Source organism: Culex pipiens, chromosome 3 (assembly GCF_016801865.2).
Source record: "Culex pipiens pallens isolate TS chromosome 3, TS_CPP_V2, whole genome shotgun sequence".
NCBI classification, from domain to species: Eukaryota; Metazoa; Arthropoda; class Insecta; order Diptera; family Culicidae; genus Culex; species Culex pipiens.
The window spans coordinates 174,914,852-174,929,980 of NC_068939.1; the positions used below are offsets into that span (position 1 = coordinate 174,914,852).

Genomic DNA, 15,129 nt, shown 5'->3' on the forward strand with positions numbered 1-15,129 from the left:
TTGTTTTCAAGCATTTTCAGTTTCGATTAATTGATTCTATTCTATGCGGCTCTTTTAGTATAAAAATCATATGTATTAATTTATTGATAGACAGATTTCATCATGATTATTTTAAACTGTCAGTACTAAGCACGTTCTGAGTTTTTCCTCAAACCACCCTAGCGTCCAACATCGAAAAAAAAGATGATCTTGTTTAACGATCGTGGACGCGCGGCTCTGCTCCTTCGGTCGGCAAACGACCGATCAGGTTGGGTCAGTTGATCCCGAGAATTCGCCGCGGCCACATCGTAAACCGTAAACCAAGTGGCAATCCTTGTTGTTGGGACACCAACAAACCGCCCCCTTCTCCCGTGGCCACCCGTTTCGTCGGGGGTGGCGCGGGAAAACGCGGAAAATCGAATCGACGCGACATCGCCGCCGCCGCGTGTGGATGTTTGAGAATTTGGTGTAACAAATTAAGTGATCTTGTAGCGGGAAAGTGAAAGCCAAACGAAAACACCATTAGCAACATCATCACAGAATTGTGCCACGCTATACGGTGGGATTGAGGAAAGAAAAAATACAATGTTAGAAAGGAAAATTTTGCTTAAAAAAGCAGTACAAAAAAATTTTACCTCATATTTGCTATTTTCTAGTTTTTTATTGAACAAGTGCCTTTAAGCCTGGTCGTAACTGTCCTCGGTTTGAAAAGTGCTTAGCGAAATAAACTTCAAAATACCTGAAGCATCATTATCAAGCAAGTTAAACAACATGACAGAATCGACTTACTTGTCTAGCGCGTTGATCCTATATCGCGTTTAAGGCGAAGGCCAATATAACAAATCACAGCCAACATGTAATAAAATTCAAATTACGACCTCTGTCACATTAGCGGAAATATATTGTGCACTTCAGTGACATTTATGAGAAACTTGGGTGAAAACCAAAAGAAAACAAAGTTCGAATTTTGACCGCAGAATAGAGGTCATGGTCCGCGCACTGTATTACAAACATATTTGTAGGGTTGTATCCCATCTTTGAGTGACGGTTGATCGGCATTTTGACACTAGCTAGACTGGATTGGTTCACCGTTTGTTCAAGTCCAAATCGCGTGCGTAATACACCGCAGGGGCAGGATTGTTTATGAAATCTACCCAGGAAAAATAAATCATTCCGACAGTTGTCGGTCAAATTTTTGGATAAAAATGTTGACTGATGCTACAAATGTGGAAATCACCAGATCTAGTGGATGTCATATTTTATTCATTAGATAAGAAACTGTTTAACGATTTTTGTATTTTTTAAATTTGTTTATGAAAAAAACGCAGGTATAAGACTATGAACTCGCAAACTTGTTTGCGGCAATGTATGCAGGCTGACGTATCAGCAAACCAAAAAAGAAAGGAAACTGCAAAACTGTCATAAAGTGTGAGTTTGTTTGTGTGTTTGTCATAGTCTAATACCTGCTTAAGAAATCAGAAAAAGCACTCGGAAGTACATGGTGTAGTTTTCAACAGAAAGGGATGAATCCCGCATAGTTTGGTTTTTATATGAGAGAAACTTATTTCGGATTTCATAGCACAGAGTGCTGCGCAAAATCAAACTTTTTTCAGTTAAATCGCTGTTTCTCACCAATAGTTAATTTTAGTTTGAGGTTTACATTGATTATTATGTAAAATTGTCCGGGGAACACGATGGTGATAAAATAGATCAAATAAAAATATAAGGAATTGTTCAACACTGAATTTTAATACTTTAAACGTAAAAATATAATACTAGGGGGCATCGAATGGTTTAAATTTTATTGTTATCGAATTTCTTGGACAATTTTCTATAAAATGCAACCTGCAGAAAGTATTTTGCTCAAATAGTTGCAATGTTATGATTAAAAGAAAAAAAGTGTTTTAGAAAATCGTCAAAAAAGAGGGCGGTGCCAAAAATAGAAGGATGGTCCAATCAGCACCAAACTTTGGATTTTTGTTAACTATCGATAGATGAAAGTTCCCTCGAAGTTTGGTCCAAATCGGTAAAGGTCGAGTCCAAAAGTGTACCCAGTTGACCTGGAATGACACCCATTTAGGTGTTAAGCACTGTAGTGAAGTTTTTTTTTAATAATTCTCAATGAAAAGTTCAGAAAATTTTAACAAACGTTTCATATTTCAACATTGAAAATAATTTTTCGAGATATCGTCAATTGAAAGTTACAGGTTAATTAGGAGACACTTAGAAAAAATTTTTTTTTTTAAGCTCGTAAACAATTAGCCCGATTTTCGATGTTCCAGAGAGGAAATTGTTGGAAATTTTCTCAGCATCTTAAATATATTTTTTCATGTTTGCTTATTTCTCAAAAAATATTGCTAGAATGCAGAAAAAAAGAAGAAAACAAATCGTTTTTTTTTACATAGAAGAAGCTATAACATGAAAAAAGCACGTTTTATCAAAAAAAATTTAAAGAACTTTTAAAAATGTTTTTCATTTGCTCAGGTTTTAGATATTTTCCAAAAAAAATACGTTTTTTTTTCAAATATTTATATCTCCGAAACCATGGGTTTTAGAAGATGTATTTTCTCCCCTAAAAGAAATCTACAAGTTTCGAAAATTTAAAAAAAAATCTGGAAATTAACTTTTAGTGATAAAAAGTCGAATAAAAAAATCTGATTTTTTTGGTACCATTTTTGCCGAAAATTCCTAATCATAATCTACAACTTTGCCGAAGACACCAAATCGTTCAGATCCTTTAACAAGATAAAAAATTTCATACATTTATATACCCAAATGAGTATGTCCCCAAAATTATAAGGATATTTGTATACCAATACAGTTCAGACTCGATTATCCGAAGCCTCGATTATCCGAAATTCCGATTATCCGAAGTTCGATTAACCGATGGTTTGTATGGAGCTTCGGATAATCGAATAAAAAAATCGTATTTTTTCTTGTTTTTTTTTTACATTAAATTTGAGTTCTGCGACCCCATTTTACTCAAACTTGAATATTTGATTGCCTTTTAAATCAGAAATTGCATTTTTTTTCTAAATGTTATCACCGTTATTTTGGCTGCCATCTTGGATTTACAAATTTTATACATTTTTTGAGTAGGTTATAGGTATACTTAAGCTTTGAAATCAAAAATAAGACAACGAAAAATTGTTTTTTTCGTGATTCGATTATCCGAAGTGAAACTTATTCGAGGCCTTCGGGTAATCGAGTCTGGACTGTAATAAACATTTGTTTTGCTGCCTGTTTTTTAAGCCAATTTTGAAAGGAGGGGGAGTTGTTTTTAAATTCCTTAATTTTCAAATGCTGAAATGAAAAAAAATTAAACCAAAATTTTAAATTTACATTTTTGAAATTTGGGTCATAATATTCTGGAATTCGGATTTTTTAATTTAAATTATAATATTTTTGAATTTGCATTTTTTTTAAACTAGCGCTCAGCTAGCTAAATCTAAACTGAGATATTTGTACCCTCCTTATGAATTGATCTCAGTTGCAAGGTACTCCTAATATCTGAATTGCAAAGGTTTACTTTAAAGTTGTAATAAAAACACTAGTTGAGTAGAACAACAAAAAAATTTGAATTTATGAATTTGGTTCGAAGCTGTTATATTTTAAATTTTGAATATTTTTCATTACAATTAGCAGGACTGTTGAATAAAAAAAACCTTCTCCTTCACTTTAATTCACTTTGCTAGCACTTGTCGCGTAAACAAGTTGCATAATAAGCCTTCAAAGTCAAACTTGTTTTGTCAGAGCAATTGAACCCAATCTTATCACTTCATCTTGAGCGAGCTATATCAACGGTGTGTAAGCCCATTGCCCAAACCCCGAAGCTGGGGGGACATCATTTAAAAACAATTACCACGCGACATCTTCATGCAGCATCTATCTATCACTTTTTTGGACACCAAGATTGTCGTTTCGGTCAAGTCACAGTCCAAAGTTAACCGTCAGCGAGGTGGGTCGTAACGAAGGTTGCATTTGAGCAGTTTGCTAGACACGTGTGTCGATCCTAATTAGTTTAGTAATTTAGGGTTTCAGGAAGCCAGCGCTTGCGCTTCGTGTTTGTTCCTCGCACTTTGGGAAATTCTTCTGGCTTCCGTTCTGGCGATCACTATTGTCAAGTGGGATTGGCATATATAAGAAAAAGTTTACCAACAAGCTCCGCACATGAACGCCGCGCCGTGTTGAGATGCGGGGCATTTGTTTGTTTGAATGGGAGTAAGGTTATTTTTAAAAACAAGCGCCGCCAACCCGAAAGTGTATTCCTCCATCATCGAAACACGGTCACGGTCGGCGGAGCTGTTTTGAATCTGTGAATTTCCCAAGTAGACTATTTGTTAAATATTAGGTCGAAAATAGGGTCACCTACTGTTCATAGTGCACCATGCCTGTGAGCAAACTGGGCCGGTGGGAGTGTGTACTGTACACGTTCACCTATCCTTCGATGAGCATCCATCAGAGATCGCACGGATCGGCTGCCAGTGGCCGGCATGTTCGACAATTTGACGGTCGCAACCAGAGCCAGATCGATCTGGTAGAAACGCGCGACAACTCTGACCGAGATTCGATCGCGGAATCACGTGTTGATGTATTTTCTTGTCCTTTTTTCACAGTGTAACCTTCAATCCGGTGAATCACCTCATCTGGGGAGGAAGAAAATTAAACATTGATTAACTTAAATAGCACAAAGTGCAAAAGCAAAAAACAAAAAAGAAAAAAATAAATAGTGATGTGATTAAAGAGATGGCGCTTCAAGTAACGAAAAAATGTTTAGTCTACTCAACGCTCGGGGCGATTCTGGCGGCCGCGGTGATCGCGACCGTGCTAGTTCTAGTGCTGCGCGACGACGAGGAGATCATGAAAAACTACGCGATCGACAATAGTGGCCTGGTTATCCAGCTGCAGGAGCAACCCGATCATCGGTACGTGCTGGCACTGCTGAGGGGTGAGTAATGTGTTCGTGTGTTCGATTTAGAGGATAATCCAAATGGGTCATCAATTTAAGTCAACATGCGTCTCCAACAAAATTTAGTATAAACTCAATACAGATTTAATTTCACAAAGTGACACGGCATTGGGATCGAACGTGTGATATTGCTTTGTATTGTGCAATGCTGCCAATATTTGAAAATTCAGTTATTATAAAGCGATAGCATAGCATAGCATAGCATAGCATAAGCATAGCATAGCATAACGGGTCTGCACCACGCTGTAGGGGGTGCCACAATGGTCAATTCAATATTCTTAGACAATTTGATTGCTGCCCGGTACAACCAAAAATATCTAAGAACGTAAATTTCCACACTGTGCTCCAAGGCTACGCCCATACAGTCCCGTGGGGATTTGAGAGGGGATGTTTTTGTTGTTCACTAGTGGCAAAAGTGCAGGGAACCCAAGCGACTTTTAAAAGTGAACGGAATATTTTTGGGAGGTTTGGATTGGGGGTTAGGGGAATTTCATCGGGTCGATGAAAATCACTGAATGCGTAATGTATTAAATGATTTGGAAGTTTGTACGTGAAAATGTGAGTCTTTAGTGTATTATATAATAAGCATGTAGTTTTGTAAAAGTAATAAATGAAACAAATATAATACATATAATAAATATAATAAATAAAATCAAGATGATTCCAGGAAGCTGTAAAAAAATTGCAGTAATTTAAAATATAAATACTTCAGATGGTTCCCATGCTGTTCTAGAAAGTATCGTTAATTTAAACAATTTGATCATATATGGTATGAGGAGATGGTATGTTACAGGAAAGGAAAAGGATGAGGAATAATATAAACAATTATATAAATCATATAGTGAGTTGATAAATTTACACGCAGACAGTAAAATTACCACAATCCCTCACCCCATACGAACAGCGACACAAAAGCACACACAAAAAAAATTAACCTGAATAATCACGACTTCGACTGACACGCAATAATATTCATTAGCACAATCAATTCGGTTATTATAAAGCGATTCCACTTTAAACCAGCAGGAACAAGAAGTTCTCCAATTTGGCTTTTCACAAAAATATGTTGTTTAAAGAAAAAGACGCAAAAAGATTTTTTCTTCAAAAATGTTTGGCCACCAATGCGATTATTCTCAACATCAGTGGCTTGAAGGCCGATTTTCAAAAAAAAATTCTTTGTCAAAAATATTAGCCATGCTTTGAAGTTTGGCTAAACTTATCACCTTTCAAATGCAACTCGTTGGGCAATAATCGGTTAAAATGGTGCGAAGTTATGATCTTAAGATTTTTTTTTTTTAATCAACGAAAATGTCTTTTATTTTTTTTTAATTAAATATACTTTATTGAATCTTTCTTATAATAATTACATTTGATATTTAATAAGTGGTCAGCTGTTGCTATTCAGCTTTAGTTTGCTTTTCGTGATTTTAACACCGTTAATTTTTATAACTTTAAAAATATATGATTTATCATTTTTGTAACTCTAGCTACAAGGAGGAAAAAAAATGTTAAGCAAACATAACCTTACCTAAAACTAACTTAAACTTACAATAAACTAAATCAATCCTTGAATCAAGGGGGGGTTTTCAGAATTAGCACATTTTCCCCTAAATTTCAAGCATTTCTCTTGAATCTTCTGATCCAACATTTTTATTTCTATTAATTCATGAACTTGATCTTGTCCAGCCAGGAACATTCAAAACCATTTTGAGTACCTTGTTTTGGACACGTTGGAGCTTCAATTTATGAGTTCTAGCGCAACACTCCAAAACAAATACTGCATACTCAATAACGGGGTAAATTATTTGTTTGTAAACTGCTAGCTTATTTTTCAAAGAAAGCTTTGATTTTCTGTTAATGAAAGGGCGCAAACACCTGATGAGAATGCTGCACTTGTTCAATATTTTGTCTACATGCTGCCGAAACAATAGTTTCGAGTCAAGTATGAGACCTAAATAGACAACTTCCTTTCACCAGGGTATCAAAACATCATTTATTTTTATTACTTATTTTGTTATCAGAATATTTCGACGGTAACATTTCAAAAGGCATCATGTACATTTTGACACTTTCTGGGTTATTGCATATTCTGAAAGTACTCCTAATAAGCTACCTCTCCACCAAAAATGAGCAAAAGATACTTCAGTAAAGTCTGTTTAATCATGATTTTAAATAAAGTAACATAAACAAAATCTCTGCCATCAGCAGTCCCTGTTTATATAGCCCTGTCAACCTGTCAAACAAAAGACTACATGAACCTCGTGACGAAAAAAAAGCAACATGAACAAAGCGCCATGTACATTCGGCGAAGAAAAATGAATCATAACAAAGCGTCCCCCTCATTGACAGCAGGGTGGTATAGACGTTGGTGATTTCAAAAGAAGTTATGTTTGTTTTTCTCAAATAAAATTACGGAAATAATGTTTTATTGAATTTGGATGATCAAGTATCAATAAAAGCCACGTTTTTCATCGTTTGTTATCATTAGAACATCTTATTTTGCTTTTACCGTAAACCGGGGTGACTTTGATAGGATTTCAATTTGTTTTTGGAATATTTTCCAACAGGTAAGGTTTTACTCAAGATTATTATTTTTAAAACATGTACTGGGGTAGGCCACACAAAGTCCATGCACTATTTAGGAAAAAAAGTTTTTTCAATAGTGTTTAGAAAAATAGTTACGTTGAAAATTCTTAGTTTAAATTCCGGGGTGACTTTGATAGTCATAGTTTTTGTTGTTAAAATCATATTTAAGATGTTCAAACTTTATTTGTACGTTAAATGTACCATAACTGAAGTTGCTGATATTGTCTCTAAGAAAAAAAATCAATGTTTTTATTTCGTTATTTAAGTTTTTAAGCTTTTTAACAAAATAAATATAAATTTTATGTAAAATTGTTGAAAATTCGGAATTTTGCCTGAAATTTGTAAAAACTAGTTTTGTTAATAAAATTATCGATTTATATTGCATTTTATACTGAATTCGAAGATCTAGTCACAAGTTTTCACATTATACATGAAATTTGTTCAACTGAAATCGCCTTTAAATTTGGAGATTTTTTGAAATTGTGTTTCAAAAACACATATTATTTATTATTTGCAAACTTATTTTACCTTCTTCTAGTGGAAAATTGTCCAAAGAATTCGAAAATGCATTCCGTTTTCCGATTCAAAATTATGTTCATTGAGAAAATCATGACACTTTGAGAAGTTTAAAATAATGACTTTCATCAACATTTTCTTAACCATAGTTAACTCACTTTTTAAACTTTTCAAAATTTTATGAAAAGTTCTTTTTGGGGTTCTTTGAACACTTCTCTACCACGGTCAGAATGGTTCTAAACAATTCCGTACGTATTTTAATTGTACTCTTCATTTTGCGGAAAAATCGCAAACCTATCAAAGTCACCCCGGCTATCAAAGTCACCCCGTTTTACGGTATATTAAAATGGGAATTGAAAATGGATGCTCAACATTCAAATGCGTTTTTCTCAAAACGCATGGTTTGTACATGATGCTTTTTGAAATGTTGGCGTCGATTTTGACCAATTTTCCAGAACCCAATTTGTTATTAATTTTATTCCACTAAGGGAGCCATTACACTACCGCAAACAAACAAACTCGCACTTTTTCGTGTTTGACAGTTTGCCAAACTCGCAAACTTGGCACAATGTATGCAGGCTGTCGTTTGTACAAACAAATCCAGGCAAACAAACAAAGCAGGCAAACTGGCAAACTGTCAAAAAGCGCGAGTTTGTTTGTTTGTTTGCCGTAGTGTAATAGCTCCTTAAAAATATGGCCAGAACTATGGGAAAATTTTGACATTACTTTGGCCATGAAATATAGTCTTTGTACAAAACTTTCATAAAAAGTGAAAAAAATGAAAGTTGTTTTTTTATTATTGATATACCCCCTTAGGAAATCAACAATTTGTTCGAAAATTTCCAAGTGTCCACAACCCAATTTGTTTTTTTTTTTATTTTGCTAAATATGGCCAGAACCATGGGAAAATGTTGACCAATTTTGTCAAGGATATTATTTTGTCTATGATTTGTGATAAAATTTTGATTTGTACCAAAACTTTTATGAAAGGTGACAAATTTGAAAGTTGTTTTTTTTTTAATTATTTATTAGGCTTTCTTGTCAGAAATTTACCAGCACATTAAAAGTATGTTCAGTATGGCACCTGGGAGTTTGTTTGCATCAGATTTGCCATCTCTTTCTAGCAATAGTTTTTTGTCAGGTTTCTTCTAGCTGAATTTTGTTTTTTTTTGCTGACCGCCCAATATTTTCGCCAACATATTTCGCAGGGCTGTGACAGCTCGAGCTTGATCATTGTTTCCCACTGAGAATTTTGACTCGAGCCTCGAGTAGATTTAGGCTCAAACTCGGGTCAAATCGAGTCGAGGCTCGAGCCAAAATTCTCGATAGGTTGCATCTGGACACTGTGACGAGAAATTCGACGTTTTTGAAATTCGATTGGAAATTTTGTGCAGCGAAATATATTATTATAATTTTTTCTAGTTGCTAGAACTTCAAACATTTTTTTCAAGCTCAATATTTTGGTCATTTGCTCACTTGGAGATTTCGCGTGATCTCTGTTAAAATTTACATTTTTTCAAATGTTGAACAAAATTTGTAAGCCGTCAGCCAATGTTTACTGATTTTACTGAAAATATGTAATATTAAATTGGAACCAAGCAATACTACTAAAATTTTATATCAAGCTACTAAAAATAAGTAAACAATTTCAAAATAAGTTATTTACTATTGCAAAAAACATATACCACCAATACCAAATTGAGTTATCTGGAAAATATTTTTATCTGTTATCAGATTTTGTTGTAATAATTTTTGATAACAGAATGATGATTTTTTTGTGTTAGGCCGTTGCAAATGTTTCAAATTTTATGAACTTGAACTTTTCCAGTTATTTCCAACTGCTCGGGTTTTGCTGGGACAGATTTTTGTATATATTGGAAAGCCTGAACAGAAAAAAGTGAAAATCATGAATCTTAAAAAAAAAGTTAAGTAATGACTTCAAAGGTAGATTAAACAAAAAAATAATTCTCTATTTTTTAAAAATTATTTCTCAATCAGCGAATCTATTTGTCTGTGCGCATTTTCTCCGCACTTTTCACGTGCTGTTTTTATATAAAATATAGTAGCAAGGTACTTTGCAACCCATTCGAGACTTTATAATCGTGGATTTCCTGCGGCTGCGGATTCGCCACGCTGCATTTTCCAACGCCACACGCGTCATTTGCGGCCAAATACACTCGCCGTAAATTACACTCTATAACTTCACGTGGACCGTGCCCCGGAGGAGTTTATACGCTCGGTGGTGCGGTTTGTGGCGCGCGCGCTCCTCTAGTGCCATGGCGTCGAGTTTCGTTCCATGAGAAATTTGTTTATAAATAAAGCTTTATTTATCAACGCAGGATTTGACACCTTGTACACAGGCCACAATTTAATGGAATTAATTGGGAGTGCATTTTTTTTGTTTTTGTTGGTTTAATATTTGTTGAGAGCTAAAAAAGGTATTTTAATATTCTTAGTCAATAATGTTTGTCGATCTATCTTTTAATGACATTTCTTATAATTCCTCACATCAATTCCAGAATGCATTCCACAGAATAACTACCGAATGCAAGCCACATAGCACAAGTCATTTGGGCAGACCATTTTGACATTTTTAGTGATTTGGGAAATTTTTGGCGCCAACTGACCAAGTCAAAGCAAGCCGATTTTGAAACGTTGCTAGCATGGAAGCAATTTCAAGGGTTCAGATGATTTAAATTGGATTTCGCACCGACTGCTTGACAAACCGAGTCAGGTGGCGAACTGGAATGGTTTTCGAAAACGACTCATTTTGAGAAGGTTAAGTTCCCTATGTTGAGATAAACTAATCTAAATAAATCACCCACAAAAAAAAAACGTATGAAGCCGTTAGTCGTGCGCCAAAGCGGAATCAAAGAGCTTCAAACGAACGGAAAATTGCATTTGTCCCTTTGATATACAGCATAAATTCCCGCCAGAAGTGCCGTTTCGTTTTGACAGTTTTTGGCGCAACTCTCGAATGCTCTCGAGCCTGACCGGCCAGGGCAGGAAATGGAATCACGTGCCGTCTGTACAGCTGCAAGGTGTCCGCACTTGAAGAAGCTGGATGCATTTGGATCGGGAAATTGGAAAACCGATATGGTTTTGGGATTTTTTGATGTGGGACTCAATAACACGAGCTGTGGATCAGCGAATTCTAAATATTCTGTATTTTGAAGGTGTCGGAATATTTCATAATAATCACGTTTCTATTATATGAAAAAGGACCATCAAAATCGAGTTTTTGTGTTTTTATCTGAAATTTTGCCGAAGATACCAGAAACACAAAAGACGTGAAAAGTGCGGTCATCCTAAATGGAATCAAGCTGCTTTGGCTCGTTGCTGACACCTGGTTGTCTGGTGTTTGTCACGTTTCGGTAAACAGCCGAAATGTTTACTAAACAGTCCAATTTTGTGGTTGAAAGGCGTTTGATATCGAATTCGAAGATTGGCCTTATAAACAAGAAGAAGAAAAATGCGTCATAGCAAACGTCATCCCAGGTTAGATGAAAATTGTGCAATTTTTCATTACATTGAATAACGTAGAATTACGTAAGACAACGGTTTAACTATATTGACGTGTCAAGAATTGTTTTTTTGTGTACGCCTCATTTCATCAAATATTTGGCAAAAACACTCAAAGATTATGTGTCACATCCATCATATTAATTAGACATTCCCCCCTCCCAAAACCGCTTGCTAAACAAGATCTTGTTCTTGTCAATCCCACCTCAATCATCCTCCGTCCAAACGTTGAGTGGAGACACCTGGTCGCTGCCGAAAAAACAAGAAACGAGCCCCATTATTTTTCGTTCAATGTCGCTCAGTTTTCGCGCTAATTATAAATGGTATCCCGCCAAAATAACATCAGTTAATGGTCCGCCCAAATTAGCAGTCGATCTTCCCCCCATTTATCAATGGTGGTGTGGTGGCCGCGTGGCTGCACAGGAACCAGTCCTCGGAAATGGTTTGGCTCAAATCCATCCCCTAACTAGAACAGAGCAGACACCCATCAGTCAAACTTGGGTAAATAAATGTATAACAAGAGCAGTGTTTTGAGTAGTGTTATTCCCTAATGCCAATCTCAATGTTGACGGGAGGCCAAGAAAGCACTTAACAATCCCAGAGCGAAAATTTTAAGATTAAGACGAAATTACAGTTCGCTACCCTAGCTTATTTTCCGGACTCGCTCGCTGACGAGCTGCTGTCAGATTGCGAAATGCATTTCTTTAGCAGTTCCCTGCCAGAAAAGGTGGGTTGAATCGAGGACAGCCCTTGTTTTACCAGATCGGTCATGGTCGATCGGGCATGTGAGAGCAGGGAAATAAATCACCTACAAATAGAAATTGAAAATGGAAAAGTTAAAGCTTTTTTAACCCCCCTTTAGGTGGTTTAGATTTTCCTCACTATTATAAAGAATTTTGTTTTTATTATTGTTCGGATGAAAAATTGACTAAGCTTCAAATAAATCTTGAAATTCTTAAAATTCTTATTTTTTTTTAAATTCGTGAAATTCTTGAAATATTTTAAATTTATAAAAATCTTCAAATTTTGGACATTTGAATGAAATTTTGAAATTCGTAGAGTTCTTGAATTCTTAAAACATCAGAAAATTAATTAAAATTCATGAAAATTTCTTGAAATTCATGAAATTCAAAAAAATCTTAGAATTCTGATTTTTTTTTTAAATTTTTAAAATTCATAAAAAAATTAAATTTCTAAAAAAATTTAAACCTTTTAAAATTCTTTAAATGCTTGAAATTTTTAATTTATTCTTATAATTCTTATAATTCTTAAAATTATTAAAATTCAAAAAAATCTTAAAACTCTTAAAATTCTTCAAATTCTTAAAAATCTTAAAATTTTTAGAATTCTTCAAATTCTTAAAAATCTTAAAATTCTTAAAATTTTTAAAATTCTTAAAATTCTTAAAATTCTTAAAATTCTAAAAATTCTAAAAATTCTAAAAATTCTTAAAATTCTTAAAATTCTTAAAATTCTTAAAATTCTTAAAATTCTTAAAATTCTTAAAATTCTTAAAATTCTTAAAATTCTTAAAATTCTTAAAATTCTTAAAATTCTTAAAATTCTTAAAAATTCTTAAAATTCTTAAAATTCTTAAAATTCTTAAAATTCTTAAAATTCTTAAAATTCTTAAAATTCTTAAAATTCTTAAAACTCTTAAAATTCTTAAAATTCTTAAAACTCTTAACATTCTTAAATTTTTTAAAATTCTTAAAATTCTTAAAATTCTTAAAATTCTTAAAATTCTTAAAATTCTTAAAATTCTTAAAATTCTTAAACTTCTTAAAATTCTTAAAATTCTTAAAATTCTTAAAATTCTTAAAATTCTTAAAATTCTTAAAATTCTTAAAATTCTTAAAATTCTTAAAATTCTTAAAATTCTTAAAATTCTTAAAATTCTTAAAATTCTTAAAATTCTTAAAATTCTTAAAATTCTTAAAATTCTTAAAATTCTTAAAATTCTTAAAATTCTTAAAATTCTTAAAATTCTTAAAATTCTTAAAATTCTTAAAATTCTTAAAATTCTTAAAATTCTTAAAATTCTTAAAATTCTTAAAATTCTTAAAATTCTTAAAATTCTTAAAATTCTTAAAATTCTTAAAATTCTTAAAATTCTTAAAATTCTTAAAATTCTTAAAATTATTAAAATTCTTAAATTTCTGAAAATTCTTAAAATTCTTAAACTTCTTAAACTTCTTAAATTCTTAAAATTCTTAAAATTCTTAAAATTCTTAAAATTCTTAAAATTCTTAAAATTCTTAAAATTCTTAAAATTCTTAAAATTCTTAAAATTCTTAAAATTCTTAAAATTATTAAAATTCTTAAAATTCTTAAAATTCTTAAAATTCTTAAAATTCTTAAAATTCTTAAAATTCTTAAAATTCTTAAAATTTTTAAAATGCTTAAAATTCTTAAAATTCTTAAAATTCTTAAAATTCTTAAAATTCTTAAAATTCTTAAAATTCTTAAAATTCTTAAAATTCTTAAAATTCTTAAAATTCTTAAAATTCTTAAAATTCTTAAAATTCTTAAAATTCTTAAAATTCTTAAAATTCTTAAAATTCTTAAAATTCTTAAAATTCTTAAAATTCTTAAAATTCTTAAAATTCTTAAAATTCTTAAAATTCTTAAAATTCTTAAAATTCTTAAAATTCTTAAAATTCTTAAAATTCTTAAAATTCTTAAAATTCTTAAAATTCTTAAAATTCTTAAAATTCTTAAAATTCTTAAAATTCTTAAAATTCTTAAAATTCTTAAAATTCTTAAAATTCTTAAAATTCTTAAAATTCTTAAAATTCTTAAAATTCTTAAAATTATTAAAATTCTTAAAATTCTTAAAATTCTTAAAATTCTTAAAATTCTTAAAATTCTTAAAATTCTTAAAATTCTTAAAATTCTTTAAATTCTTAAAATTCTTAAAATTCTTAAAATTCTTAAAATTCTTAAAATTCTTAAAATTCTTAAAATTATTAAAATTCTTAAATTTCTGAAAATTCTTAAAATTCTTAAACTTTTTAAACTTCTTAAATTCTTAAAATTCTTAAAATTCTTAAAATTCTTAAAATTCTTAAAATTCTTAAAATTCTTAAAATTCTTAAAATTCTTAAAATTCTTAAAATTCTTAAAATTCTTAAAATTCTTAAAATTCTTAAAATTCTTAAAATTCTTAAAATTCTTAAAATTCTTAAAATTCTTAAAATTCTTAAAATTCTTAAAATTCTTAAAATTCTTAAAATTCTTAAAATTCTTAAAATTCTTAAAATTCTTAAAATTCTTAAAATTCATAACAATTTTAAAAAATTTAAAATTCTTAAAAATCTGATTTTTTTTAATTCATAAAATTCTTAAAAATCTGATTTTTTTTTATTCATAAAATCCTTAAAATTCTTAACATTCGTAACATTCTAAAAATTCATAAATTATAAAAAAATAAAAATCTTAGATTCTTAAAATCCATAATTCAGAAAATCCTGCAATTTTCTAACTACAAAATTCTTTTAAAATATTTTTTTGTCATTATAATAAGCATCAACGTTTATTTGCATCTTCCTCCATAT

At 31.6% G+C, this 15,129-nt stretch overlaps 1 protein-coding gene across 1 annotated transcript in view; it reads left to right on the top strand.

The window, feature by feature from the left end:
* Positions 1 to 280: 280 nt before the first annotated feature.
* Positions 281 to 15,129, top strand: part of LOC120419220 (myogenesis-regulating glycosidase-like) — a 19,242-nt gene continuing 4,393 nt past the window's right edge. Inside the window, exons 1-2 of the mRNA XM_052710371.1 lie at positions 281 to 538; positions 4,596 to 4,927. Coding sequence (XP_052566331.1) covers positions 4,726 to 4,927 — 202 coding nt within the window. The 5' untranslated portion in view covers positions 281 to 538; positions 4,596 to 4,725. The remainder of the gene's footprint in view (positions 539 to 4,595; positions 4,928 to 15,129) is intronic.